General features: G+C 40.6%; 1 protein-coding gene across 1 annotated transcript in view; it reads left to right on the forward strand.

Annotated features, from left to right (window-relative positions):
* Positions 1-25,805, forward strand: part of tmem131l (transmembrane 131 like) — a 31,978-nt gene that overhangs the window by 300 nt on the left and 5,873 nt on the right. The window contains exons 2-25 of the mRNA XM_026171512.1: positions 657-730; positions 7,087-7,130; positions 12,788-12,859; positions 16,148-16,271; positions 16,385-16,501; positions 17,845-17,949; positions 19,189-19,263; positions 20,454-20,607; positions 21,271-21,329; positions 21,407-21,512; positions 21,597-21,699; positions 21,887-22,031; positions 22,210-22,380; positions 22,467-22,533; positions 22,614-22,737; positions 22,855-22,924; positions 23,062-23,171; positions 23,284-23,353; positions 23,458-23,585; positions 23,894-24,036; positions 24,133-24,319; positions 24,617-24,802; positions 24,915-25,064; positions 25,173-25,710. Of these exons, the coding sequence (XP_026027297.1) occupies positions 657-730; positions 7,087-7,130; positions 12,788-12,859; positions 16,148-16,271; positions 16,385-16,501; positions 17,845-17,949; positions 19,189-19,263; positions 20,454-20,607; positions 21,271-21,329; positions 21,407-21,512; positions 21,597-21,699; positions 21,887-22,031; positions 22,210-22,380; positions 22,467-22,533; positions 22,614-22,737; positions 22,855-22,924; positions 23,062-23,171; positions 23,284-23,353; positions 23,458-23,585; positions 23,894-24,036; positions 24,133-24,319; positions 24,617-24,802; positions 24,915-25,064; positions 25,173-25,710 (3,122 nt within the window). The remainder of the gene's footprint in view (positions 1-656; positions 731-7,086; positions 7,131-12,787; positions 12,860-16,147; positions 16,272-16,384; positions 16,502-17,844; positions 17,950-19,188; positions 19,264-20,453; positions 20,608-21,270; positions 21,330-21,406; positions 21,513-21,596; positions 21,700-21,886; positions 22,032-22,209; positions 22,381-22,466; positions 22,534-22,613; positions 22,738-22,854; positions 22,925-23,061; positions 23,172-23,283; positions 23,354-23,457; positions 23,586-23,893; positions 24,037-24,132; positions 24,320-24,616; positions 24,803-24,914; positions 25,065-25,172; positions 25,711-25,805) is intronic.

Consider the following 25,805-nt stretch of genomic DNA (forward strand, 5'->3'; position numbering starts at 1 on the left):
TTTTGCTAGGCTGTTATTGTGGAAGACGAGAAACGAGTTGAAATGTCCACAGCCAGTCTAAGTGTATGAAAAATAATGAAAATAAAAGTTAAAGTGGTGTTTTTATTTTTCTTTTGTTTTTACTCGGGAGAGGTTTGTAGCTAGTGCTTTATCACCCCGCTAATGTGAGTTCTTGCTAGCTTCCAATTCCCCTCTGCTGTTTGATTTAACGAAACTGAGTTGCTCAGACATGGAAGTAGCGGGTTGTCGAGACTTTGAACGTCCACTTAGCGGCTGTTACTGTAATAAATCTACGCGGTGTTGTAAGCTGCCCTTTACATGACCATACAGTCGTGTTTACTGCAGCAGCAGGGGAGATGTTTCCCCAAGTTCGTTAGCCACCGAGCTAACCCCCAGCTAAACAAGCAGCTAGCAAACAGCCTTTGTGAGGCTTCATTTCCTCACTTGCCTGTCATTCTCGCCCACTCCGTTTCCCTTGATTCATTCGTAATAAGAGATGATGCTACTGTGGCTTGGCAGGTTTAATTACTTATGTTATAATTATTATCTTTTCGGGTGCTTTGGATGCATTTCCACCAGAGTGTGTTGTTTTCCATGTTGCCCAGTTTCTCAGGGCAGCACCTAACTGTTAATTTGATTTCTTGTTCCCTACAAAGCTCTGAGTCAGATATCACCCAGCGTGGTCGAGGTCTGGCAACCAGAGGATGCAGAGCCATTAGTCCCGCTTCAGGTAGGTGCCTTCTAATGGCTGTGTTTGTATTTGCCTCTTTATGTGCACACTTCCAAAAAAAAAAAAAAAGAAGAAGAAGAAGCTCATCAGACAGCATGAGTGAACACGTGTGGGTTAAAGCATCACCGATGTTTTTGGACTCAGTTTGCAGACTGATTTGGGTGTGTTTGAGAGGGAAAAACTCGTCAATACCCAGCCACGATTTTGTCAACACAGTTATCAAGAAAAGTTATCTTGCTAGTAGTCACAGTTCATTAAACAACTCCAAAGTGAAGGCAGAGCGGGAGGTCACCTGTCATGTGGCTCCTCCTTATTTTCTTTTGTACGTGCTATCCATTGTGGAGTTCAGTTAGTAACACACGCTGACAGCCTGAAGACTTCTTCGCAGTTGCTTCCGGCTTTGTGGTTCACACATTTTAGTCTAGGTTATGCAGTTCTTTTTTGTTGTTGTTGGGTTTTTTTAAGTACTTCCAGTCATTTTCAATGAGGTGTTTGGGTGTTTGTGATTATTATGTAATTGTGAGGCAAGAGCAAGGGTAAACAGCACAAGTTCGGTGTTTACTGATAAACCTATCATGAAGTCACCAGCTGGCTTGTCAGGTTACCTGAAAGGGGTGTGTGGCATTTTTCCTGAAAAACTCTGCAAGGAGACAGTGTTGAGAGTTTGGCTGCTTTAGGTGAAAAACTAGATGCAAACTAAACTATTTGCATACCCTTTCTTTTTTTTTAAAGAGTTCAATATTATTCTTTTGTGTTCAATTAAAAGATTAAAAGCCGGCCTCCTTTGCACAGAAACATTTGCAGAGTTATTTTTGCCACTGTATAGTATACTTTTTACAAGCTTGCTTTGTGGTGTGCACCCTACGGTAATTGCCAAAGACCAGAGATAACACCGAAGCAGTTGATTCAGCATTGCAGATAGTTCTTAGTGTGAGTTGTATACGCTGATAAATAATTCATATGCCGAGGGGAGGAATTTGATGTTTCTTTTGTGTTTTGTTTTTCCACACTTACCCCTACCTTGCAGATCAGTTAGCAGGTGACTGGCTTGTTGACATTGTTGAGTGTCATATGTAGTATTGGATGGAGCGATTGTCTCAGTTACATGAGCTATGTGAAACAGAGCATAACATGGATGTCTATCTTCTACCCCAGTGCTGTGGGCTCACTGAAGTAGTGATGCTGGAGATGCAGTGTCATATGTGCAGATATATCGTCAGAATCAAATCTGGGCTGTAAATACATTCCTGTAATACTTGCAGTAAATGCTGCATGTTTCCTTTGCTTGTGCTTTTTGTAACCATTAACATGCTTTATGGGTCACGTGTTTATATTGGCTTCAGGTCTAATGATATTGGTTGAAGTTCCCTGGTAATTTTAAATTGCAGTTTTATCTGCTTCATCTTCCTGTTTGGGTTTTGTCATTTCTGCACTCATCGTTTACAAACACTGCTGCTGTGCTTGTGAATATTCCTTTTCGTGCTTTGTCAGCTCAGCTGCTGCAGTGAGCAGCATAAGCTTTTATTTTATTGTTGTGCACACTCTAGTGAAATTATTTTTGTTTCATTTAGTTGAACTATTAAAGGTGTTTGAGTTCTTGAAAGAAATTTACATCAGCTGGAGCTTTTCAGGCTGAGGCCTGTAGTTTCTGCTATGCTGGGGAAAGGTTTATGTGGTTAAATGGTCGGCTGTTATGAAGCGTTTTTACCCTTAGCAGTTCTACAAAGCAATTTACAGTGTTTCTTGTTCACCCACTCACACACACCCCAGGGCTTTTTGTGGCTTCACTGGTCCGTGTGCAGCGAAGGCAATATGTCTGCCTTACATCATTTAATGGAAATTTCTGCATTTTTCTCTTATAGCTGAATTTTATTTTATTTTATTTACACAAATTTATACTGTGCTTGAGCACTATGCATGAAACATCAATTGCTTTAAAAATTGCCTATTTGGAAGAACACCAGAAACTTGCACACTTGCACAATAATAGCTGTGGATCTAACTTCCATTGTGACTAATTTTAGCTTCAATGTCTTGCCCAGGGCTGTTTTTGCAATGGCAATATATTTATGTACATATCTGTCTTGAAAGAAGACTCATGCAGTTTCACAGTTATTAAATAATTCAGTATGTATGTTCAACTTCTGCAAATAGCAGAAGAGGGGGGGAAAATAGCTAAGAAATGAATCAGCTGTCGTTCGGTTAGCCTCTCATCCAGCACGTTAACTCCAATCCACTGTCTCAGACTGCAGCTGCTGAGAGTAGTCCTTGTTGTGCTTTGCGTCCTTGGTGAGCTCTACTTAGCAGCACATGAACCACTTCTCCATCTGCTGCAGGTTCTGGTTAGAGTGGCCCTCCAGCTTACTTTAGAATGTAAAGACAAGGACTCCCATCGCCACCTAAATTATTGAACCTGCCAGAAAAGAAGCCTAGCTACTGAGCCAGTAGGACAGTAAAATATGAGGTAGGAAGACCTAGGGCACTCCCTTATCAGCAAGTGAACTTTCAAAATAGGACCAAGGAAGTGTTGCACTTGTAAGGATTTCCTCATGTTATGGTGACACGGGCCTTTGTTACCCTGAGCATGCAGAGCATATTACACATCTTTATTACAGAAATCGGGGTTAGATCTGTTACAGAAGTAACAGCTTTCAGTTAAATATTCCCATCACTACTGTTACCATAAAACAGTGCTTAGTACATGGGAAATGTTTTGGGTAACTAGATTCCTACTTCACACAAATGTAATACTGGAAGGAATGACTGGTAGCATGCTTTTTATTCTGCAGGAAACCTATGTGTACATCAGAAAAAGAAGAATTAAAGAGCATAGTTGTTTTTCATGGTGATTAATAGTGTTCTATATCCATTACTTGTAAAGCATTTAAATTTCGCTTATGGGTTTTTGGTTGCCAATATGATACAAATAGGAACCAGTTTTTGTGCAGATAAGACATTTTTAAATCTGTTAAAGGATCCTTCAAAAATTTCTTTTAGAACGCCATTCAAGTTGTCCCATGTTATTTTACAATCAGCTGTAATGGTCAGGTCTTCTACAGTTCAATTCTAAATCTGCTAATGCATTTCCTACTTTTTAAAAAAAGTGACGTTTTGTTAAATGCCACCAACTTACTTAGACCCTCCCGCACCGATCGGCGCATTGGGCGACAAGAGAGTGCCATTGAACTCGGTCCATCGCAGCAGTTTTTGCTTCATCCCATGACAGTTCGGCTGAGCGTAAATCTTCAAGGAAAGTCCTCCTCCATGTTATTTTGGGTCTTCCTTGCCATCTCTTTCCATTCTTCGGGTTCCACAGAACCGCAACATGGGCAGGTCTCGGGTCCGGTAGCAGAAGGATGTGACCGGCAAATCTGAGCTGAACTCAGTTGTTCAGAGATATTCCTGCGTTTTTGTGTTGTCCACGTTTGGTTCCCGTTATTTGTGTGTGATATTTATTAGCTGCAAACGGGAATCATTTGAACTGATGTAGTCTGCGGTACTTTATTAATTTAACTGGGTGGGCATAGATGCGCCCTGACCCACTGGTGTCAAGACAACCATCTCACCCTCAACGTCGCAAAGACAAAGGAGTTGATAGTGGACTTCCGGAGGTGCAGAGAAGTACACACCCCCATCACCATCAACGGCGCTGCTGTGGAGAGAGTGAGCAGCTTCCGGTTCCTTGGTGTACATCTGGCTGAGGATCTTACGTGGTCAGTACACATAAACAAAACAGTGAAGAAGGAGCAACAGCGCCTCTTCTTTCTCAGGAGACTGAAAAGATTCGGCATGAGCCCCCGCATCCTCAGGACCTTCTATCACTGTGCCATTGAGAGCATCCTCACTGGATGCATCACCACCTGGTACGGCAACAGCACTGCCTACAACCGCAAAGCTCTCCAGAGAGTAGTGCGGTGCTCTGAACGGATAATTGGAGGTGAGCTTCCCTCCCTCCAAGACATCTACAGGAAGCGGTGCCTGAGGAAAGCGGGGAGGATCATCAAGGACTCCAGTCACCCCAGCCATAAACTGTTCAGACTACTTCCATCAGGAAGGAGGTTCTGCAGCATCCGGTCCCGTACCAGCAGACTGAGAGACAGCTTCTTCCACCAGGCCATCAGACTGCTGAACACTTCATAGACACCTCACCTCCACTACTGGAACTTCAACATTATGCACTCCACACTGTACATTAATGCCACTTTTTTGCACATGTCTCAACTCTGTATATTTTTATATATTTTATTTATTGTTGACTCTATTTAATTTTAAAATATGTGTATACACACACACACGTAGAAAAACATTTAGTATACACATCCAGAAAAATTTTTTTTGCATATACTATTATATATTGTACATATATTTATTAGTTTCAGATTTAGCCATTCGTATATTTTGCCTGTTTATGTTATTGTATTTTGCACAACTCTGTTGCTTGTGAAGCTCGCACACAAGAATTTCACTCACATGTACTCTACCAATGTACCTGCACATGTGATGTGACAATACAAGTGATTTGAATTGATTTGATTTGATGATCCTGAAAATGTGTGCAGATTTTGAAAGTTATATAAACAGTCAGTGTTTTATCATGAACATGGATCAGTTTAAGTTAAAAAAAAGAAAAAGAGAAAACCTTTAAAAGATTATTGTTAATGCTGACAGTATAAGTTCACAGAAATTGGAATACACCAAAATCATTTTTATAAATGGTAAATGGCCTGTATTTATATAGCGCTTTACTAGTCCCTAAGGACCCCAAAGCGCTTTACATATCCAGTCATCCACCCATTCACGCACACATTCACACACTGGTGATGGCAAGCTACATTGTAGCCACAGCCACCCTGGGGCGCACTGACAGAGGCGAGGCTGCCGGACACTGGCGCCACCGGGCCCTCTGACCACCACCAGTAGGCAACGGGTGAAGTGTCTTGCCCAAGGACACAACGACCGAGACTGTCCAAGCCGGGGCTCGAACCGGCAACCTTCCGATTACAAGGCGAACTCCCAGCTCTTGAGCCACGATCGCTCAAGAGCTGGGATGTATATGTGTATATTAGGGCTGCAACTAAAGATCAGTTTAGTCGTCGACTTATCTGCCAATTTTTCTTTGATTAGTCAAGGATTATCTCAGTAACTCTTATCTTCGCTTCCTGTGGGCAAACCTCTTCGAGGCTCCAGTACCTCACCTGCTCACGTCTGCCCACCTGTGAATATCACCCTGTTGACTAGCGATTTTGCGAGCCCTGCGGTAAACTGAACAAAACAGAATTAGAAAAGACTGTTACTTATGTTACTTATGTATAATCATACTTTCTCAGACGGTGTAGTGTTCAGTGCCAATTAAACAGTTCAATTGATGGTCAAACCCACAAATTAACTACCTAACATTAGGTGGAAAAGGTTTACTATTCAGACTATTTAGCCATGGCTACCTGAGGATTTTGCTTTTCATGATCTGATTTATTCAGGTGTCTTGAGATGAGCCCCCCTGTGGGTTGTTTTGTGACTTAGTTATGTATAGTTTCTTTTACCATCTGATTGGTGAGTGCTGCACCATTGTTTGTCTTTCTATAAGGTCCTCCCAGCATTACAAAGGAAGTCTAGATGATCTTCATTGTCAAACTGAAGTTCATCATTCTCAATTCCAATTAATCAGTTTGGTTGTGTGCTCAAGTCTATGAAGACTCTGCTTACAAATATCTTCCCTGTGAGAATGATGGAGGCTAACATGATCTGGAAACTTATAATGGTGCTGACATTGTATCATTCCTCAAATTAGTCTTTGGAAACAGTCCTGTTTCACAGGTCTGCGTAAATATTTCAAGGCTGGGTCATGGCTTAGTTTTCACTATGACTTACTTTATCAGCTTTGAGACCTTATAGGCAAACAGTGTCCTTCCCAGATTATTCAGTGAATTGAATTAGGGGCACATGAGGTCTTAACAAGTTGAAGCACATCTTCAGGGCGATCTTAGGATACACATAAGCTCAAGTGTGAATACCTACTTAAATGGGATATTTCTGTGCAAGGACATCATTTTTGCATTGTCACTGTGGATGAAGTATTGTGTGTAGATTGAGGGGGGTCCATTGTAAAGATGAGTTCAGACATAAAACGCCCTTTTTAGTAGAGAGAAGATGTAGTCATCCATAAAGCAGATTCTTATTGCCCTGTTCTAAGAACTGCATGACAGTCCACCAACACTGGCAGACATGAGGTTAGAGCCAGGATGCACAAGCTCTAATGCCATTTTAAGTTTCCACTGACTGTTCCAGGTTCACAGTAAAATCAAATTTGATGCAAATTGGTTCATGTTTTGTTTTTGTTTTTTTCCATCAAATTTCAGGTGGAGAAGGAGCGAAGAAAAGAGGGTCTTCCACTCGAGGGCAGGTAAGCTTATCAGCTAAAACTAAATACCTAGGTAGAGACTTGCCAACAAGACGCATGATGACCAACAAATAACAAACCTACATGGAGATCTTGTCATACATAAGGGTTTCTTATGTATGACAAGTCTGCATGCAGGCAAAGACTGTGTTGTTTATTTTGGTGAGTGAGGGGGTGTGATGGAGAGAGTTTGGGGGCGTGCGTTACAGAGGCACAGAACCAAATTCCTGCCTAATTTTAGAACTCCTTGAAAGAAAAAGGAGGGGAGCTCTGTCTTTCCCATCTGTTTCTGTTCCTGCTTAAAACTGGTTGGAAAAATAGACGTTTTCTTCAGAATCTCAACAGCTCATAGTGTTGCTCACTATCAGGCTAGTGGTGTTGATGGCTGCTCAGAAACGGAGCAATCTTGAGGCATGTTCAATTGCACTTGTAAATATTTTTTGCCTTAGCCTTCTTGGTTATCTTTCCAAAAATAATTGTTGAGCAGAATAAATGTCAGTAAAATCTCTAGTGCCTATGCTGGTTCAATACAATCTCTGAGACTGTACTGATTATCTTTAAGGCAGTGTTTCCTGCCTTAAAAGATAAGATTTTTTTGATAACTGTTCCATTATTTGTTCTGCTTATCAGTGTGTTCCTAACCCAGTCTCATGATCCCTGATTTCTTGAATTATCTGCGTGTTTTGAAAAAGGCGTACATGTTTTCTCTGTCACGGTCTCTGAATGGGTTTTGTTTGCTGGGAGCAGACGGTCTAGTCAAACTCACTGTGGATGGTGAGCTCATTGTAGCAGTTTAGTTTGAATGAATCAAATGAGAAAGTACTTTGTTTTTCTCTCAAAAAAAAGAAACCTTCTAAGGCTGCTTTGTGGAGCTAATGCGTTTATGACAGCATATCTGGCCTCTGTCCTGCACATTCTTTGGTTTGCACTCATGCAAAGAGAGTCAGATACATGGCAGTCCAATGTTCCCAGAAAGGTGTTTTCTTCCTGTCTTTACTCAAAGTGATTATTTTACTGGCACAACTAGAAGCATTTTTCGTTTTCTTGGAACCTAAAGCAAGGTCCCTGATATGAGTTTGGGAGTAAGGAGGAAAAAATGGAGAGAAGGAAGGGTTTGCAAAGAAAGAAAAGATACATGCATGCTGCATATGATTGGATATCAATAGAACACAAATTTAAAAGATACTAGCGCTACTTTGGTCATATAAACATAGTCTTTCTGTTTCGGAATGACAGATTGCTTGTAAATGGGAATCATCATATTTATTTGAAAGATCCAAAAAGGAAAACCAGGAGAAATGTTTGTGGAATATGCAAGGTACTTGATCAAATCGTTTGTAATTGGTTGTCAGGTTGAAGAAATTCTCAATTCTTTGTACCATTTTAATATTGGGTTGATTTTGATGCTACCTTACCACAGAGACATTTCAGTGCACTCGTCAGCATCAGCATGCAGTAGTTTAGTAAATTCATTTAATATTTGCAATAGAAAGTGTCTGAATAGACCACATATGGAGTTTAGCAGGCAACTTAATTAATTTAGTAATATCAAAATAAATGTATTTTTATATCATGCAGTCAGTGTTGATTATTAAAAAATTTTATCACTAAAACCTTTTGTTAAAATAAATAGCTTTTAGCCAATGCCAGCTTTCATAAACGTGAAAGATTAAATCTGTAGCTGTTTTAAATTGACAAGCATCTTGAGGTTAATGTGATTTGCATGTAGACAGCAGTTGATGTACAGTGTGGGAATATGACTATTTTTAAATCTTGAGAGGTGAGAAGCAAAAGAGGCTTTGCAGTTCTGGTTGACCTCAAGACCTCCTGAGCCGTGAGGCCTCTCGTGCCTGGGTTATCAGGCACTTGCCAGGCCTGCCGTCACCCTCTCCCAGCCTAAAGAGCAAAGCAGGCAGCATATGCAGAGGTTAATGATATCTCTGTCTGTGCTCTTGTGCGTCAAAATATCTTAGTCCTACATCCTTCTCTTTTTAGGCCTTTTTACTTTATTCTCCACCAGGATCATTTATGATAATGCTTTATCGAGGTATACTGTTAATACTGTGGCATGTGGATTTAACGTCATTGTCAGTTCACACGTCTGTGAATAAAGTTGATCTAAACCCTTGTCTAGTCCTAACCCTTTCCCTGGAGCGTGGCTCAGGTCACTGCTAGCCTAACACTGACTTTATTTGAGTTATATCCAAGAGCTCAAATAGCACCAAACATAACTTGTTATTTTTGTACTGTGGCAGTGGACAGAACCCTGAGACTACAGCTCTGTGGTGTGCTTGTTAAGAGGCTGGGTTTTTCTTCATGGGCAGCTGCTTTTGAATTTACAGCAAATTCCAAGTTCCTAATGCACATGACAAGGTAAAAGCCCCCAGCTAACCTTTGAAGATCTGAACGAAGCCTGACACTACTCACCACTACAGAGAGAGGAGTGTGTTTCACTTTGCGTTTTAACATTTGTTCAGAATTTTTGCAGAAGTTAACATTGTTCTGCAGGTGGTCTTTTATTCCGAGTCAGTAGAGAAGTGTGCTTTTAATTATATGAATGTGGTGAAACTGTTGAGCTTGAAACAACAATGCTAGCCATGGCACGGGACTCCTCTGTACAAGCACACAACCTCATTTCCCTTTCACATTTGACCCCTCATACAATCACCCACACACAGTTTTTCCACTCTAAGACTGAGATGATACTGTTTAACGGGCTAGAAATCAATAAACAATTAGAGCTATAATGAACGTGAGAGGGAAGCCCTTATTATGTAATGCAATAGGCACTGTTCCTCTGAACAAGCCACAGCCAGTTCATCTGTGTTTTGTTTTTTTTAATTATATTTGTGCCTTCATTCTTTCTTTAACTCAGTATTTACTTGACATCCATTTGCACGTGTTTCTCTTTGAAACGTTTTCAGAAGTGTCACTGTATTGCTACACCACCTTCAAGAGAAGGTGTAGCATCTGAATTCTGCAGTTATCACAATTACTGTGCTCTGCTGATATGTTGATAATCATAAAGAGCTAATTTTATGGGGTCTGAATGTGGTTTTTAAGAGGACTGGACCAGCAGAACCAATAATTTTATTTTCCCTCCCGTTTACTCGTTTAATACATTCATGCAGAACATTGCTGGTAATTATGAAATTGTATGTCCATCTATTTATTCACACTGGTTGATAGCTGTATCATTGCCGGTTTAGTCAAGTTGGGGGGAGCATTTTTTCACAGTTGGGATGTTTTTGTATCTTCTGTTTTAACAAGTACAGCATCAGATTTCCTGATTTTCCATTTTACTGTCAAATGACTTGTATGATCACAACGTTTGTATCGGCCAATGAAAATGGTGTTCGACAGAGTTGGTGCCTTTTTATATTTATATTTGTGACCTTTTGCAAACTCCAACACCCGTTATGAATACTGGGCGTTGTTTAGTCTGAAATAAACTGTTGTTGTTTACATATCCTTCTCTTTGCACCTACTGATTGGCCAGAGGGTAGAGTAGACAAGATAAACAGTTCCTTAAGAGCAGATTTGTTATTTCACCTGTTTCTCTTCAGCTACCTGTGTATAAAAGTGTAGTGGACCTGAGTGTAAAATCAATCATGGCTTTTTTCAACAACATAGCATGTTAAGTTTGTAATTTTTCCACTCAGCAGTAAACACTGTTCACCAAACACCAAAACCAAAGGTACAGACCTTCCTGTAAACCGTGGCCATCTTCAGTGTGTGATCATTTTTGCACAGGGTCCTCTTGCTTTGACTGTGCGCCATTTGTTCTGAACTTTGCTTATATTAAAACGTATTCCCCAAGTCCAAAATTAGTAACCCCAAAATTAGTAACCCCTTTTAGTAACCCCCAAAATCCCAAATCCCATGATTTCCGGGAGAGAGAAATGCCTTGTGGATATCTTGGTGTCCCAGTAGACCTGTTACTTCATCATCATTTTTTTCTTTAAAAAAATAGCTTTAAGAGTTATTAATCTGTTCACCTTTAAAAAGAGCAGTCAAGGACAAACAAAAATTACGCTAACACTGAGTCAGATCTGTGAGAAGAGGCTTGACATCAGAAAAAGAGCAGATCCAGACTCAGTCAAAGTACTTGTTACTTTTAAAGAGAAAATAAACGCGTGCCTTAAAAATTCTTTGTTATCCTTGTGGTGTTTTTAGTGACGGCCCATTTTCTGACACCAGATACACAACACAGCTCTGCGCTGCTTACAAAGTGGTTTTCATTTGGTCTGTTGTGTATTAGCACATATGTTGCCCTTATATAGAAGTGAGCGTCTTCCACCTCTAGCTGTGTCGTGAGACTTAGAATGTGGCCACACCAGCAGCTCAGTCACTTCCTCTCCTGCACCCATGCTTTCGTGCTGTGATAGCAGACCCCATAATACTATAAGTAGTTGTGGTAGATGGCCATCGGTGACTGATATGAGGAACTGGTACTAACATAACTAGCAGTTTGTGAGATATTCTCTCTAGCTACAATGGCCAGCAGAAGATGCCACCCCTTTTGTGTATCTCTAACAAAATCTAGCTTGCCCAGTTGGTGTGTGTGTGTATAAGGAAGTATCGCTGAAGGACAGTAGTTGCTGTATGAATTGACCATTTTCAGTATTACTCTCCTGCATTGTTTACTGTACGTACACTTGGCAGTGTATTTTGTTGGTGTTACAGTCATTATTTGGGGCTATAAAAGATTTAGCTTCCATATATTTACTAATATAAGCTGGATGCTTTTTTTTCTTTTGACGAAATGACTCAGTCATTTAGTCTGGAGAGCAAACAATGCACAACAGAATGAAAACATGTTGCCTAGCTCAGGATAGAGCTACAGAAGTATAGTAAACTGAGGTAAATTAAAGATGTATATGATCTGAACTATGCTGTTTTGTTTTTCAGCATACAGCGGGATGTGCGATGTATCTTGTGGACATAAAATTCATTGCTCACGGGCACTGTTGCCATTATTTTGAGGGCGTTGGCTTTACTGATAAGATGGCTGTAAAATAGCAGTGTCACTCTCCCTTCCTTACTTTTTTGGTGTTTAACTTTGGTCCTTGTAGCAGAGCTTTAGAGTCGCGGTTTTTATGTGTATAAATACTTTGTTGTTCTGCTGTCAGGGATGAACTTTGTCTTCAGATATGATAACGTTCAGAGTTCAGCATGAGCCCAGGTTTTGGAAAAAACAGTTTGTGACCAAATGACAACAAAAAAAAATGCTTGTTTTCCAAAACTCAGATGTAATAATTTGGTGGTACTCAAGCTCCGTACTGTCAATAAGAAAATAGTCAAAGATATTTATATTATGGGGTATAAATAAAAATAAAATGATGTCCATGAGGACGAGTGCAATAAATGTCTTTGTTTACAAAAAGTATATCTGTATTTGCACTTTACAGAAGCAACAATGACTTCTGCATCTGCAGACGTATTTTTAGAAGTATTGATTGCTTACTCATCATATCTTTCACTTGTCACTAAATCTGACAAACACTCACAGTTATTCATTTAAAATAGTCTTTTTTCTTTGATCTACAGTTTTTGAAGATCCTAAACAATTGTTTATGAGCTTTGCAACTTTTCTGTGTTCAGTCAAAATGCACAAATGGTAACAGTTTGTTTTTGCTTGTTTTTCTTTTGATCAACAGCTCCTCCCCGTATATGCAGGAGAATGGGAAGGCTTTGCATTTTCAGCCTCCAGTGTTAGAGTTTGGGACCCAGTAAGTGCTGCTCTCACTTTCTGCTTTAATATTTCTATCCAAGCATTGCTGTTGTTAATATTGTACTGAAGAGGATGACAGCTTTAACTATATAATCAGCAGCATAAGACAAGGGGGAAAAAATGTGATTTGATTTTGCCATCTCAAATGAATGATGTGGAAAACCCAACTGAGTTATTTTAATGTAGAGCTAAAGCAAGCCAGTGGTGTCATCTGTCACTGTGATGAATACTATAGAAGGGAGCATTTCATAAACTGAGGGCCCTTCATTGTTAGAATAGCCAAGTATAGCAGTCAGTTTGGTTTTCCAGCATCCAGACACACTGCAGAGGGTTGAAGAACTTGTTTGCCTTGATACTCCCAAAACACACGGTCTATTAGGCACAATACTGTGGTTGCACAGCAGTCCCCATTGCTTCTGCTTAAAGGTAAACAGTCACAAGCAGCTTTTATTAGTTCATATTTTATGTCATAGATTTGGAATGCAGAAGGCAAAAGATATCCCAGTATTAGATACATATTTGGACACTAGAATGAAATTGCTTCTGGGAGTTACAATTAATTTTAAAATAGTACTATAAGACTCCCCATCCACTCACCATTTTGTGGTTTCCTTTTTATACATGAGTTGTGGGATAACGTTGTGGTTCTAACAGTAACACCGACTCAAATCGGTTGATATATGTGGCCAAAGAGAACAAAAATGAACTTGTTCATAAGAACAACAAAGTACATTTGAGCAGGGGAACTGCAAGTGATGCAAACCGCACCAAGCACTGTGTTTTATCTTAAGCATGCTGGAGCGCCTAGTTTGGCATTCCAAACAATATTATTAGAGCATGGCATTTTGATGCGGTTAAGAAGATCATGTTTGCCAATATCAAGAGTATTTTTGTGCCTCTTGGTGAAAATTTGGCATTACATGTAATCCATACATGTTTGATCAGGCTGATTGTTGGAAGAAAAAGTAGAAACGATTGAATTTGACCACAGTCTCGCTTGATTTAAATTCTGCTGTACATGCAGTTCATTTGCCTAAAATGAAAGTAAAGTCGCTCTGACTGACAAACAGGAAGCAAAAGATGCTTCAGTTGAGGCTTGTCTCAAATGAAGAGTCTGGTAATATGAAGAGTTTCATGATTTTCTGCTGCAAAGTGTCTTTTTTTTTTTTTTTCCCTCAGCCCGTTTTTAAAATTGTCTCAAATTATATACTGTAATGCCATATTGTGTAGTTCTTTATATAGATCTCTAAATGAAACCTTTTCATAATTGTTCAGAGCTGAGGTGCCTCTGTTTGTGTGCATTTCACTCAAGACAACTACAGGCGAGTAAAATAGCTTTTCTCTCTGCATTCATTTGTTGTGAGACAGGAGCATTCATACTCATGCATATACAGAAGAGAGCAGCAGACATGACGTGGATTATTTCAAACCCAGCATGGAAAGGAGGAGCTGGGTTGGAGGTGGAGTTCAAACGAGCTTGCAGAGGTGGCAGCAGCAGCTGTACAGAGGCTAAAGCGACTTAAATACCCCACTTATTCAATTTGCCATTCAGATGTGTAGACAAGTATGAGCTGAGTAACAGACTCATATCTTACTCTTTACTTTTACTCAATTTAAAATAAGTCTTGTGTAGTAATTCACTTTATGTCAGTGCATAACTTGCACTTCTAATTTTAAACCAGTAAAAATAAGACTCCTGTGTTCCTGAGCTTCCCCCGCAGAGAAGGAAGAAGTCGTTGTATACTTTGTTCTACCTGCGATGTTGAGCAGAAGAGACACACAAGATGAAACGAGTGGCAAAATGTCAGTAAATCCTACTACACTGAGACTGCACTTTGCAAACAGCTTTAAAGGGATGGGTTCAAATGCACTTACCCGCACATGCAGCTGGTCCGGCTACCAAACATTTAATAGAAAGGCTCAGATTACAGTTCACAAAACAGGAGCGTGACTTTGTTCTCTGCTGAGAATGACTGTACGTCACTATATGTTGTCAGTGCAAATGGGTTATATTACAAACTGTTTAAGCTGCTGTTAACTTGATCTGTACATGCACAGCTGCACTGCTCTGATCAAATGGAAAGACTGTGGAGGAAAAACAAAAACAGTAGTACTTGAAGCAGAGTGGGGTCAAGTGCTGTTTGCTCAATGATTTCTGCTACCACATATCAAAGAATAAAACCGCTGTCAAGTGAAGTTAATGAAGGAAAGAGATGCACTGTGAAACTTTTTGTCCTTATCATATTATCACATTGTAATGTGTGTTAAACAAATGCTTGCTGGCCCAACAGGCTGAACATTATGTGAAACATGTTCTCAAAAGCCCCACCCCCCTTTTTTCTTTTTTTAAATGAGAAAAAAAAAGTCATGTGAGTATTGATCTGCCTAGTATTGGGACCTAGCTCTCTTTACCTGTGAGACTGTCAGCTTTTAAGTTGTCCCACTTCAGTTATACACAGGTAAAATAACATTAACATCCTTCATGACAGAAGGTGTTATACAGATGTGTGTAACTCTGAAGGCCCCTAAAGTGCTTGTGCGAAGGGCAGGGTAGGAGGCATTCACCTAACACAAAACCCTAGGAAGCGTCATGTGACTGTAATAGATTGAAAGTGGCCAGACTGGGAGAGTTTGTTTGATATAACAGCCAGCTTTTCATAGCCTTCCTTATTTGCTTATTTGTGTATGTATGTGGTTTTAATTCTCACAGTGGCAGCTTGTTTGGATACAATAAAAGAGCTCATACATGTTACTCATCTTTTCCATGCAAATCGTTTGAGTTTCCTCTTACAGCTTCCCTGTATTGACAGAATGCAAAATGCTACTGATCTACTGCAGAGGATCAGAACTATGAGGCTTATCTAAATTATTATGGAAGAATTTGTAAACATAGACTTAACAGTGGACAAAGGATTAACTTTCATATAAGTGCAAAGGCTTGAGTGTGACCGTCTTTGCTCAGCTCCACTGGTCTTGCTCAGCTTCATATTATAGCTTTAAACCTGTTATTATTTGGGATAGAGAAATGTGGTTTACATAATTAAACAGCATGTAAAGAATCTCCCAGGGTACGCTTTCAAAACTATGCATTTTTAAATAAACGTTCATGCACACCCCACTTTCTCAGGGAGCAGCAGGGGGATCTAAGGTATGCAGGCATGTGTGAATATTCTTATAGATGTGTATGTAGTGAACTATAATGATGTGTACCTCCATTTATTCAGCTAGCCATGGCACTCCTGTAACTCACTGGGGAATCCTAACGTTCTCATGTGTGTCTTTACAGGCCGCTGGGGCTGCCAAGAGCTGAAACCATATATATACACAACCCCAGTCAGGAAGTTCCTGTCACACTGCTGTCAATGTTTACATCCAGCAGGCATTTTTACATACCTTCCTTTCACAGAAGAGTAAGTCCATAGAAGATTCTTAACAACTAGTGATGCTTAGAAATAATTGCAATTGAAGTAAAATGTGTATCTTGTTCAAATAACTTATTGCTTTGTGTTTTCTCTGTACCCAGGTGATCCCTCCTAGGGGGAAGGCATCTTTTAAACTAATTTTCCTCCCGTCTGAGGAGGGCAATATAGAAAACACATTATTTATAAACACATCGGCCCATGGGCTGCTGTCATACCAGGTGAGTTGCAGACGTGTTTTTTTTACCCTCACTTCGTGTCTCCAGATAAGGGGATAAGCATTTGCTTACTGTTTGCATGCTATTGTTTTATCGCAGTATGTGTCCTTGTATGAGCTTACAAACAGTCTCGGTCATGTCAGCTTTTGTTATTCTCTAAGAAAGTGTTATCCAAAATAGAAGCTGACCAGACTGCTGGTTTCATGCTTGCTTCGTCCCACGTGCACACGCTCACACGCAAGTCAAAACGCTGATCTTTGTGCCATTAGAAAGTTGAGCATGCAAATTATGTTTAATTCAAAAATTGTTTGCAAAGCATGGCTGAGACTAAAGAAATAAAGAGAAATAATGCTGGTAGGAGAAAGCGTTTATTTATTCAGGGCTCCGCTGTTACCTCGAGGTAGAAAGCACGCGGTTTCATAAATTATTTTTTTTTGTGTGTATTTGAGGCTTTAATTATTTCACTGAAAATGTTTTCGCATTTTACTGCAGCTCTGCAAGCTCGAGTTAAAGTAGATTGCTACAGGGAGAAGAAAAATAAAGTCTGGTTGTGAGACCACTTTAGGGTTTATCTAACCTCAGCTTGCTTAAATACTGTAGCCTTTGGTTAGCTTTGTCAGAGATGTTTGCCTTTCAAGGCTCGGCTTAACTGAAAATTGTGTCACTTGCAATGCTTGCTGTATTTGAAGCAGGATCAGTTAAGTTGTAAGTTGGATGTCAGACATAATTGGGCTCTACTCTGAAACCAAAGCATGCAGAGACTGCCCACAGAAATCCAAAAGTCTTAAGTCTGTGTAATGACGGTTGTCATAGGCAAGTCTCGACACTCAACAGCCATCTTGGCAACTCCTCTGGCATTTATTTATTACCAACAAAACTCAGTTTCCTGGTTTGATTATTATTAAGGAGTGGCTTTGGGAGTAAGGGTGTTCACAGGCTGCTGTTATTATCACAGCAGCATTATAAGAGTTTGACTTTATTTCAGGATATAATCAGGATCAAGCCATCACACCTGTGATTTTAAAAAAGATACCATAGAAACTTCTATGTGAAATTAAAGTTTGCAATCGGTACAGTGCCACAACAACGAAGTAAACATGAGCCAATAACAGGCCACTGTCTTTAATACAGTAATGTTTGCACTTGATAGTTTTGCATAATTTTCTTCATAGTTTAAACATATAGTGGAGCTATATTCAACCAGTTTGCCTTTATTGTTTTTGAGTTCTTCCATGTGCATTCAGACTGGAATAAATCATCCCAAACACTCGTATGTGTTGATGACACTTGTTTGTGTACTTGCTGACGATGTTTCTTAGTATAAATGTTAACTGCTTGTTTTTCAGGTATTTGGTGTGGGAGAAGACCAGGGATCATTAAAATCTGTCCAAAGAAAGGATAGTGTGCTAATATTCCCTCACATCCAGAGCATTAAGCTGACCCAAACTCAGGTACTTTCTTGAATGTCTCTGTGTTTTTCTGTGGAGGACACACAGAGTATTGAATAAGAGCTCATCATTGGAAACAGCTGATTTTCCACTTTCCTGCCAACGCTGATAAACAAAATTGGCTGCAAAGATACAAACAGGAGCTTTGTTATGCACACTGGCATGAGCTAGGTCTTATTAAATTATGAATGTGTTTGGCGTCAGCACAGAACTTGATAGGAAAAAAAAAAAGCTTCTTTTTTAACATTTTTAATTAAAAATGTTAATGTTTGCTTCCAATGTAACAGACACTTGCTTTCAAATCAAATTAGCCACACAGAAGCATTCATTCGTACACGCTTCACAGCGACGCAAAACCGAAAACCAATGAACAACTTCTGTATAGTTTTTGAAACAAGCTGAGGCAGTGAAAGTGTGTGTCTGTCTTTGTCTGTGTGTAAGAGGCATCTGAAAGGCGTGTCCGCCTCCACAACAGGAAGTGGGGTGGCAGTTGCAAAATGTCAGCTGAGCGAAGTGCAGAGACTTGTGTTCACTCAGTCACACAAACGGCTGCCAAAGCTGCATGCACGATTTTTTTCTTTCTATCTCTCCCCCACAGTGTTCATGTATATGTGTATTTCTTTTTCTTCTTATCGCACACAAATTGTAACATTTGCACCAACTTTACAATTTTTTTGCAATATTTTTTTTCTTTGTGGTGTTATGCTTCATGTTGTAGCCGATGTTTAAGTCTTTTTAGTGCCGTTTAGGTTCTTATTCCATGTTATGTGCATATGAGGTTGAAATAGTGTTTTTCACTCTGTCTTGCAACTTTGTAGTGACTTCCCCATCTGAGCTCATTCCCACTTTACACATAATTGCTTAAGCACTTCAGTGCCAGGACTTTCAGTTTTGTTCTGTTCTGTTGCTTGAAGTTCAGCTCAAATCTGTAATTAGGTACATGCATGTATGCTTACTTTTACTTGATGTTCTTTTGTCACACCTTTCCCAGATCAGCGGCTCTCAAATCAGTGTAAACAAAGTGGATTGGTCATTGTTTGTTTATTTACCTTGAAAAAGTGTGGTCTTTATACACCAAATTGTTGCACTCTGATATGTTAAAGTACAACTTCAAGAAAGCTGCTCTAAACTTTGTATCCTGTTGTGCACCTGTTGGGATTACAGTACTGCAATGCAAATGCTTTTACAGCAAGTAAAAGAAAAAGGCTGTTTAACCTGTGACCATTGCTGTTGCTCTTGCAGGAAGATGCCTCCAACATCACTATACTGGGTCTACTCCTGGAGTGCAGCTTACCGAAGAGTTGGAACAGTCCACAGGTAATTTGTCTCCATCTGTTTCAGTAGTTGTCGAGCCTTTTCAGCTGACACGCTGCTCTGGAGAATCATGTTTTACAAGTACAGGGATTCGCGTGCCTGGATTTTAGACCTCTGAATTTAGAGGTTCTGGGAAGATCTTGGCACATTACTCCAGCTCAGAATGGTTTTAAACACACCTGAAAATTCAGCAGCTTCTCTCAAGCACTGTTGTTGATTTTAAAATCCTAGATATTCTTGATTTGCAGTTACTGCAAGCATTTGAAAATATCAAAAGAAAAGCACGATGCTATGAGAAGAAGCTTAGGGCAAACTTTGTGGAAATAAGGAGAAATAAATAGAAAGGCAGTTAGCCGCGTACTTGATTTTTTTACGATGTGTGATCTTGCACCATTTTTAGTTCACCCCTACTTAGCAAAATCGGAGCTGAGCTTCAGTCCTCTTGAGCAGAAGGCCTTCCAGTCTTAAACGTCCAACAGACAGCCGGGCTCGTCATCTGAGCGCCTTCTGTTTTCTACAGAAGCCCTGGGGAGAGGGAGATCTCTTGCCAGGCTTTTAATTGCTTTCTCAAGAGACCTTATAATCGAAGAAGTGCACATGAAGTGAGAGAAGACGGCTGCAGACACAGACAACTACGCTGTCATATTAATACAAACTGAAATCTTTCTCGTGTGCTGTGGCGTGAGTGCCCCGGCCGTAACTTTTGGCTCGTATCCAGGACCGACACCTGCTGCTCAGTTCTTTTTCAAGTCTACTTGAACAAAATGGGCTTTGGGTCGGAGTCGCGGCTGCGTACAGATCAAATGAGCCCAACAGAAGTTACCAGCAGTCTTGGTTTCTCGGGATTAGTTTTGCTTTTGCAGGTCTTGATCCCCCAGTGGCACCAAGCCATAGTATCTGTCTGCAGTTCGTCAAGTGGTGATTCACCCACTGAGACGATCCCTGGTTTGTAGTGAGATTTGCACTATCCCACTACTGATCTGTCAACTTTAAGAGGGTGTTAGTAACAGGGAGGGTGGTAGCAGTTAACAGACTGGCAAAAGTGGGCATCTAAGTCAGCGTATGTATTTAGTCTCTGTTCCCGCTTGTTGGATTTTGTTTTAAATTCTCAGATTACTCGTCATTGTTCATGTGCTTCTTATTTTGTCCTTGTGTTTGGTGCATGACTGTATGCTTTTCCTGTTCTGTCCCAGGGGTCCTGCCTCCAAAGCGAGGAGCGTCTCAGTCTGCAGATTAATCTGTCGGCGCGTGGTGACCAGCCTGCTGACCTGGACAAGCTCAAGCCCTATGTCATTGAGCACATTTTGGTCCTACTGGTGGCCCCTGCTGCTGAACAGGATGCATCCGGTGGGTGTCTGCGACCTTTCTGATTCATGCCCTGAAGGCAATTCACACCGCAAGCGTGCCACGCTGCACGACCTGACTCTGACTGTCGTTCATAAAACAGTATTTCAGTATGAAAAGAGAAACATGCACTGGTATTTTATTTATTTATTTATTTCAGCCTACACATGAATTACATCATTGAATGTTTGTGTGATGGAGCTCTATCAAAGCAAAATAATTTTTACTTTTTAACAGATTTAACCATAACAGAGCTTCTATATTTCCTGTGGAGTCGCTTCCATTTTTTTAAACGTATTAGTTTAACTAGAGAAGGAATACAATTAAAAGACTTTGATTATTTTGCAGTTTTGAAAGAACTGTCTAATGAGAGGCATGGGAAATATGACAGCAGTCCTGATTTTGTTTTCTTTCTCTGGTTTTTGCACCAAATCAGGGGCGAAGGTTCAAATTATTTTGGCCACAGTTGTGTACACAGCATCAGTGTACAGTTCCCGTGATTAGTTTGAACCATTATTGTTTTTCAGAACTGCTTTCTGAAGTATTTTATTGTACTTACCTGTTTTCTGATGTCGCTTTGTTTGAGCTGTCATCCTCATTCTGTTGTATTACACATGAATCACATTTGTATACATTATTCTCATTCCTCTTTGCTTCTTCCAACAGGGGAATCAAAAATAAGAGTTTATATGTTAAATTCTGGAGGGAAGAAGCTCTATATAAAGGTGAGAGTTCTGCCTTGTTGTACAACAGTCAGCGAGTAGAATTATTGCAGCTCTAAAACGTTGTTTTATGTCTCCAGGACATGCAGGTGCTATCAAAAGTAGAGGCTAGCTTGGACTTTAATCAGGTTCTTTTGACACCAGAAGCAAAAAACTTCACTGAAGTGGCTACACTGGCCTGCAGAGGTGACTACTTATTTAAGTTGCAATAGTTTGCTCTAAGCCCGTACCGATTCTTCTGAGTGAAATTGTATTTGTATTTTCTATCAGGCTCATTGCCTGGCCTCGACCAGAAATGTATAAGTCATATCAGTTTGAAAATTATGGGAAACAGGACAGCCTACAGCTTCCCTGGACTACATGTTCCACACAGGTAACATGGAGGAATTTTGTAATCATCACAATAAACGTATATCTGATCTGAAACAACGTAGCCCCAGAAATAGTTCATTTAAGTGTTTTTAAGGTACTAATAAACACAGACAAGTATATCAATGTATATCATCTATATTTTCCTTCTGGGGTCATTTCTATACTAATGTTTTTATTTCTTTCTTCAGATGGCCTGTTGGGGATTTGTTCAGCCTGTTCCAGATGAAACAAAGAGCTGCTAACCAGGTGGACTTGTGGCTCAGCAACCCCTTCCCTGTGCCTCTCATTGTGTTGAATGCAAGCCTCTCAGAGAAGCTGCAGGGGGTAATGAAGGTAGGCATGCACTACTGCAACATGTGATGATAGGACGCAGTTTTTATCACACGATGATCAAATTTGCGCCAGGTTTTGACCATAGATTTTGACCTGTAACAAGTTATTCATTCATCATATGGATTCTAAACAAAGTGGAAGATTTAACAGATTATCTCTGCTGCCCCCTGTCTGTCAGGTGATGCACTTCAACACTCCACTGACAGTTCCTCAGGGCTGCTGGCACGTCCTGTCCCTCCAGCTGCTCAGCAGGGCCCTGCCTGTTAACCAGGTCTCCACCCTGAGTCTGAATACCAGCCTGGGCACAGCACTGCAAGTTCCACTGTACTTCTATCCTAATCCTTCCAAGGTAAAATAGCAGTTTCAGTGGTGAGTAGGTAGTGTGTTTGGGTCGGGCATTTGTGTAGAAATTAAAAGTTGTATGTTTGCCATCAGGGAGAGGTGGTGTTTGAGGCGGAAAGAGAGTGTGGACGTCCTTGTCCTCTTAGACTATCTGAAACAGGTAAAACTTCTCTCTTTCTTTCTTTCTTCCTGTGATGGAAGATGTTATAATCCAAGTTATTTTCTGCTGTGTTTTATTAGGTCGCTCAGAGTGGCAACGCTCTCTTCTTCCAGATTTTTCCCACTCGTCTTGGGCTGTGGACAGCAAACTAGCAGCTGAACTCTGCTCTCGATGGCAGAGCCACAAAGACAAGCTGCCTTGCAGGTTATTCTTGAATTTAACGCACACACAGAAACACACACTCCTGCGCTGTGTGCTTTTATATTCCATCAGCGGTCAGCATTAGCATAATTATTCATGTAAATATGTTCGTCTTGTCAGGTGGCCGAGACTCCCAGTGGAGGCATCGTCTCTTCTGGACTTTGGTGCTACTCCTGTCAATGAGAGCAAGGTCGGTTATGTTTGTTTAATGAAAATACAGCATTTATTTTTTATTAGTTGTACATTTTAAGATTTTTTTTTAAATTTAGGAAACATTTATTCTTAACAAGCATTTGTCTTATAAAGGAAAATTTTTTTTTGTTCCAGGTTAAGACGTTCATGCTGAAGAACCCTTCGTCTTCAGTGGTTTCTGTAGAGATTCGGGCCCTCTCTCTGTACCCTGCTCCCCTGGAGGCTCTGGACCTTCTAACCAAATGGTACATTGTCAAGTTATTGTTGCAGTTTAGTACACGGCTGTTTGGAGTTTTGATGCCGCAGCACCTCCTTCTACTCCACTTCTGAAGGTGTTTTCTTTGTTTGGATTGGCAGGTTTAATATCAGCCCTCTCTCTGTTAACATCAGCACAACAGAGTTCTCTCTGTTGGCTTCTTCCTCCAAGGTAAGCCTCGGAAAAACTCCTCAAAATAAAGCTGTGCCACTGTCTCATGTTCCTTTCTTTGACTAATCCTTTCCGTTTCTTCCCTCCTGTGTGCATCTGTACAGGTGGGTAAGAATATGGAAGAAAAAACCGGAGTCTTACGTCTGCTGCTGCAGCCCTGGGAGTCCAGAGAGGTTGCTGTGGTTTTTACTCCCTCTGAACACAAACCCACCACCACCATTCTTATCATCAGGTATTCATTGATAATAGTGTTAATGGATTTGATTGTGTTTTCTGGGTGCATATGTGCTGAGTTTTTTGTGTTCCATAGACATTTCACAAATCCGTTTTCCGCCATTTTTGTGGTACCCGGTTTGGTACAAAAGTGTAGTGGAACGTGTTTTGTAGTCAGTTTTTAAAAAGTCGGTAAGTTGTTTGTTTATAACACTGAAGACTAAATGTGGCATGATTTAAGTGTCTCTTGATTTCCTATTTTAAGTTTCGACGTCTGAGTTTGTGTGTTTTTAATCTTTTTTTCTTTCTTTCTTTTTTTTTTTTCAGGAACAACCTGACGGTGTTCGACATGGTGATGGTGCAGGGCCACGGGGCTAAAGAGCTGCTAACAGTCGGGGGGAAACTGCCCGGTCCTGGGGCCTCTTTACGCTTTAATGTTCCTCAGTCAACGCTAATGGAGTGTCGTGATGGTGAGAGTGAAGTTTATCAGCTGTCATATTGATGTAAATTTTAAGCTAACGTACGATCAAAATCAGGCTAATGGGCATTATTTCTGACGCTTACAGGTCTGCGCAGCAATAAGCCCCTTTTTGCCATCAGAAAGAGCTTCAAGGTGGAGAATGCCGGCGAGCTTCCCCTGACGGTCATGTCAATGAATATAAATGGTTACAAGTGTCAGGGATTTGGCTTCGAGGTGCTGCAGTGTCATTCCTTCAGCCTCGATCACAACAGCTCCTCTGAGCTCACCATAGCGTAAGTGGAATTTCACACCCCTTTCCTTCATGACTTCCCCTCATTTAACTTTTTGGGTTTCATTTTAAACCATAATGTGGTTTACTTTGCTGGTTGCGCAATATATTAGTTGCCCAATATCCTACTTCTCTTGTTATGTATTTATTTTTTGCTATTTCTCTTCCTTTTTTATATTCTTGCACAATATGTCCTGAATATGTCTTCCTCTCCTTTTTTAAAAATCTCATCATTTTGGCTCTTTTTTTAATCATTTTGCCGTTTGTTTCTCTCTCTGCCTCTACCTGTCCACGTCTTCAGGTTTACCCCAGACTTCACCTCATCCTGGGTCATTCGGGACCTCACCCTTGTGACATCACGTGGCACTTCTTTCCCTTTTACCCTCAACGTGACGCTTCCCCATCACATGTTGCCCCTCTGTGCCCAGGTGGTTCCTGGCCCCAGCTGGGAGGAAACTTTCTGGGTGGTCACCCTCATCTTCACATGGTCAGTAACAGTAATTTGTGAGGAGAAGCGGATGCATCGGGGAACATTTATTGATTGGGGTTTAGTTTTTGATTAACTTGTAAATTTTTTCGGATCTCTGTTTTTGTTGCAGTTTCTCCTTGTTTGGTGTGTGCCTGATGGCCTTTTATCAAGCACAGTTTATCCTGCATGAGTTCTCTGCACCGAGCAGCAGGAGCAACCACAACTCTGTCTTGTCCCGGGAAAATGGTTCAGTCAATAATATCACACCTAATGGAGTACAGTATGTAGATTTGTCTTCCTCATGTATTTATGTAGACCAATCGTAAACATAGCAGGAAAACGTTTTGGTGTTAAAACACTCTAAATAGTCAAATGTCTGTCTGTGCAGTAAAACAAAAGGCAGTTGTAAGACCTACGTGGACACCTGCCACACATCCGACAAAGGTAAAGGCCGCGGGTCTCCAGCCTTAGCCAACAGCCTCGCCCCTCGACCTCAGTCCTCAAAGAAGGGCTCCTCAACCACACCCTCCCAACAACAGAAGAAATGCAAGGTTTCACTCTATTACTCCAAATATAAACCCAGCTCATCCACAGCATCAGCTGGTGCTGTGACAGTGGACGAAGAGCTGGAAGACCTGAGACCAGACCCTCCCCTCACTCCCGACACCGACGTCTGCAACAACAACAACGAGCCAGCTTTCATCAATGAGATGGAGAAGATGACAGCCCCAGACTTTAAAGAAGTCGTAGAAGATACAATGCCAGCAGCGGTTATGTTTCCCATGGAAATACCTGCTGGTTTCCCAGATAATGTCACACTGGGTCCAGGACCCAGACCGGGCCTGTTAGTGTGCAGTCCCATAGAAAACACTGAGCACTATGCAGAGAAGATGGAGTCTGAGAAAAGGGACAGTTCTGAAGTCGAGGTAAAGGAGGAGTTTTTGTTAGACTGCTGCATTTCTGTTTAATTACAATAACAAATTCATTTCTCTTTTGACTTTTATCATCAAAGAGATTTCTA

Source organism: Astatotilapia calliptera, chromosome 6 (genome assembly GCF_900246225.1).
Source record: "Astatotilapia calliptera chromosome 6, fAstCal1.2, whole genome shotgun sequence".
In the NCBI taxonomy this organism is placed as follows: domain Eukaryota; kingdom Metazoa; phylum Chordata; class Actinopteri; order Cichliformes; family Cichlidae; genus Astatotilapia; species Astatotilapia calliptera.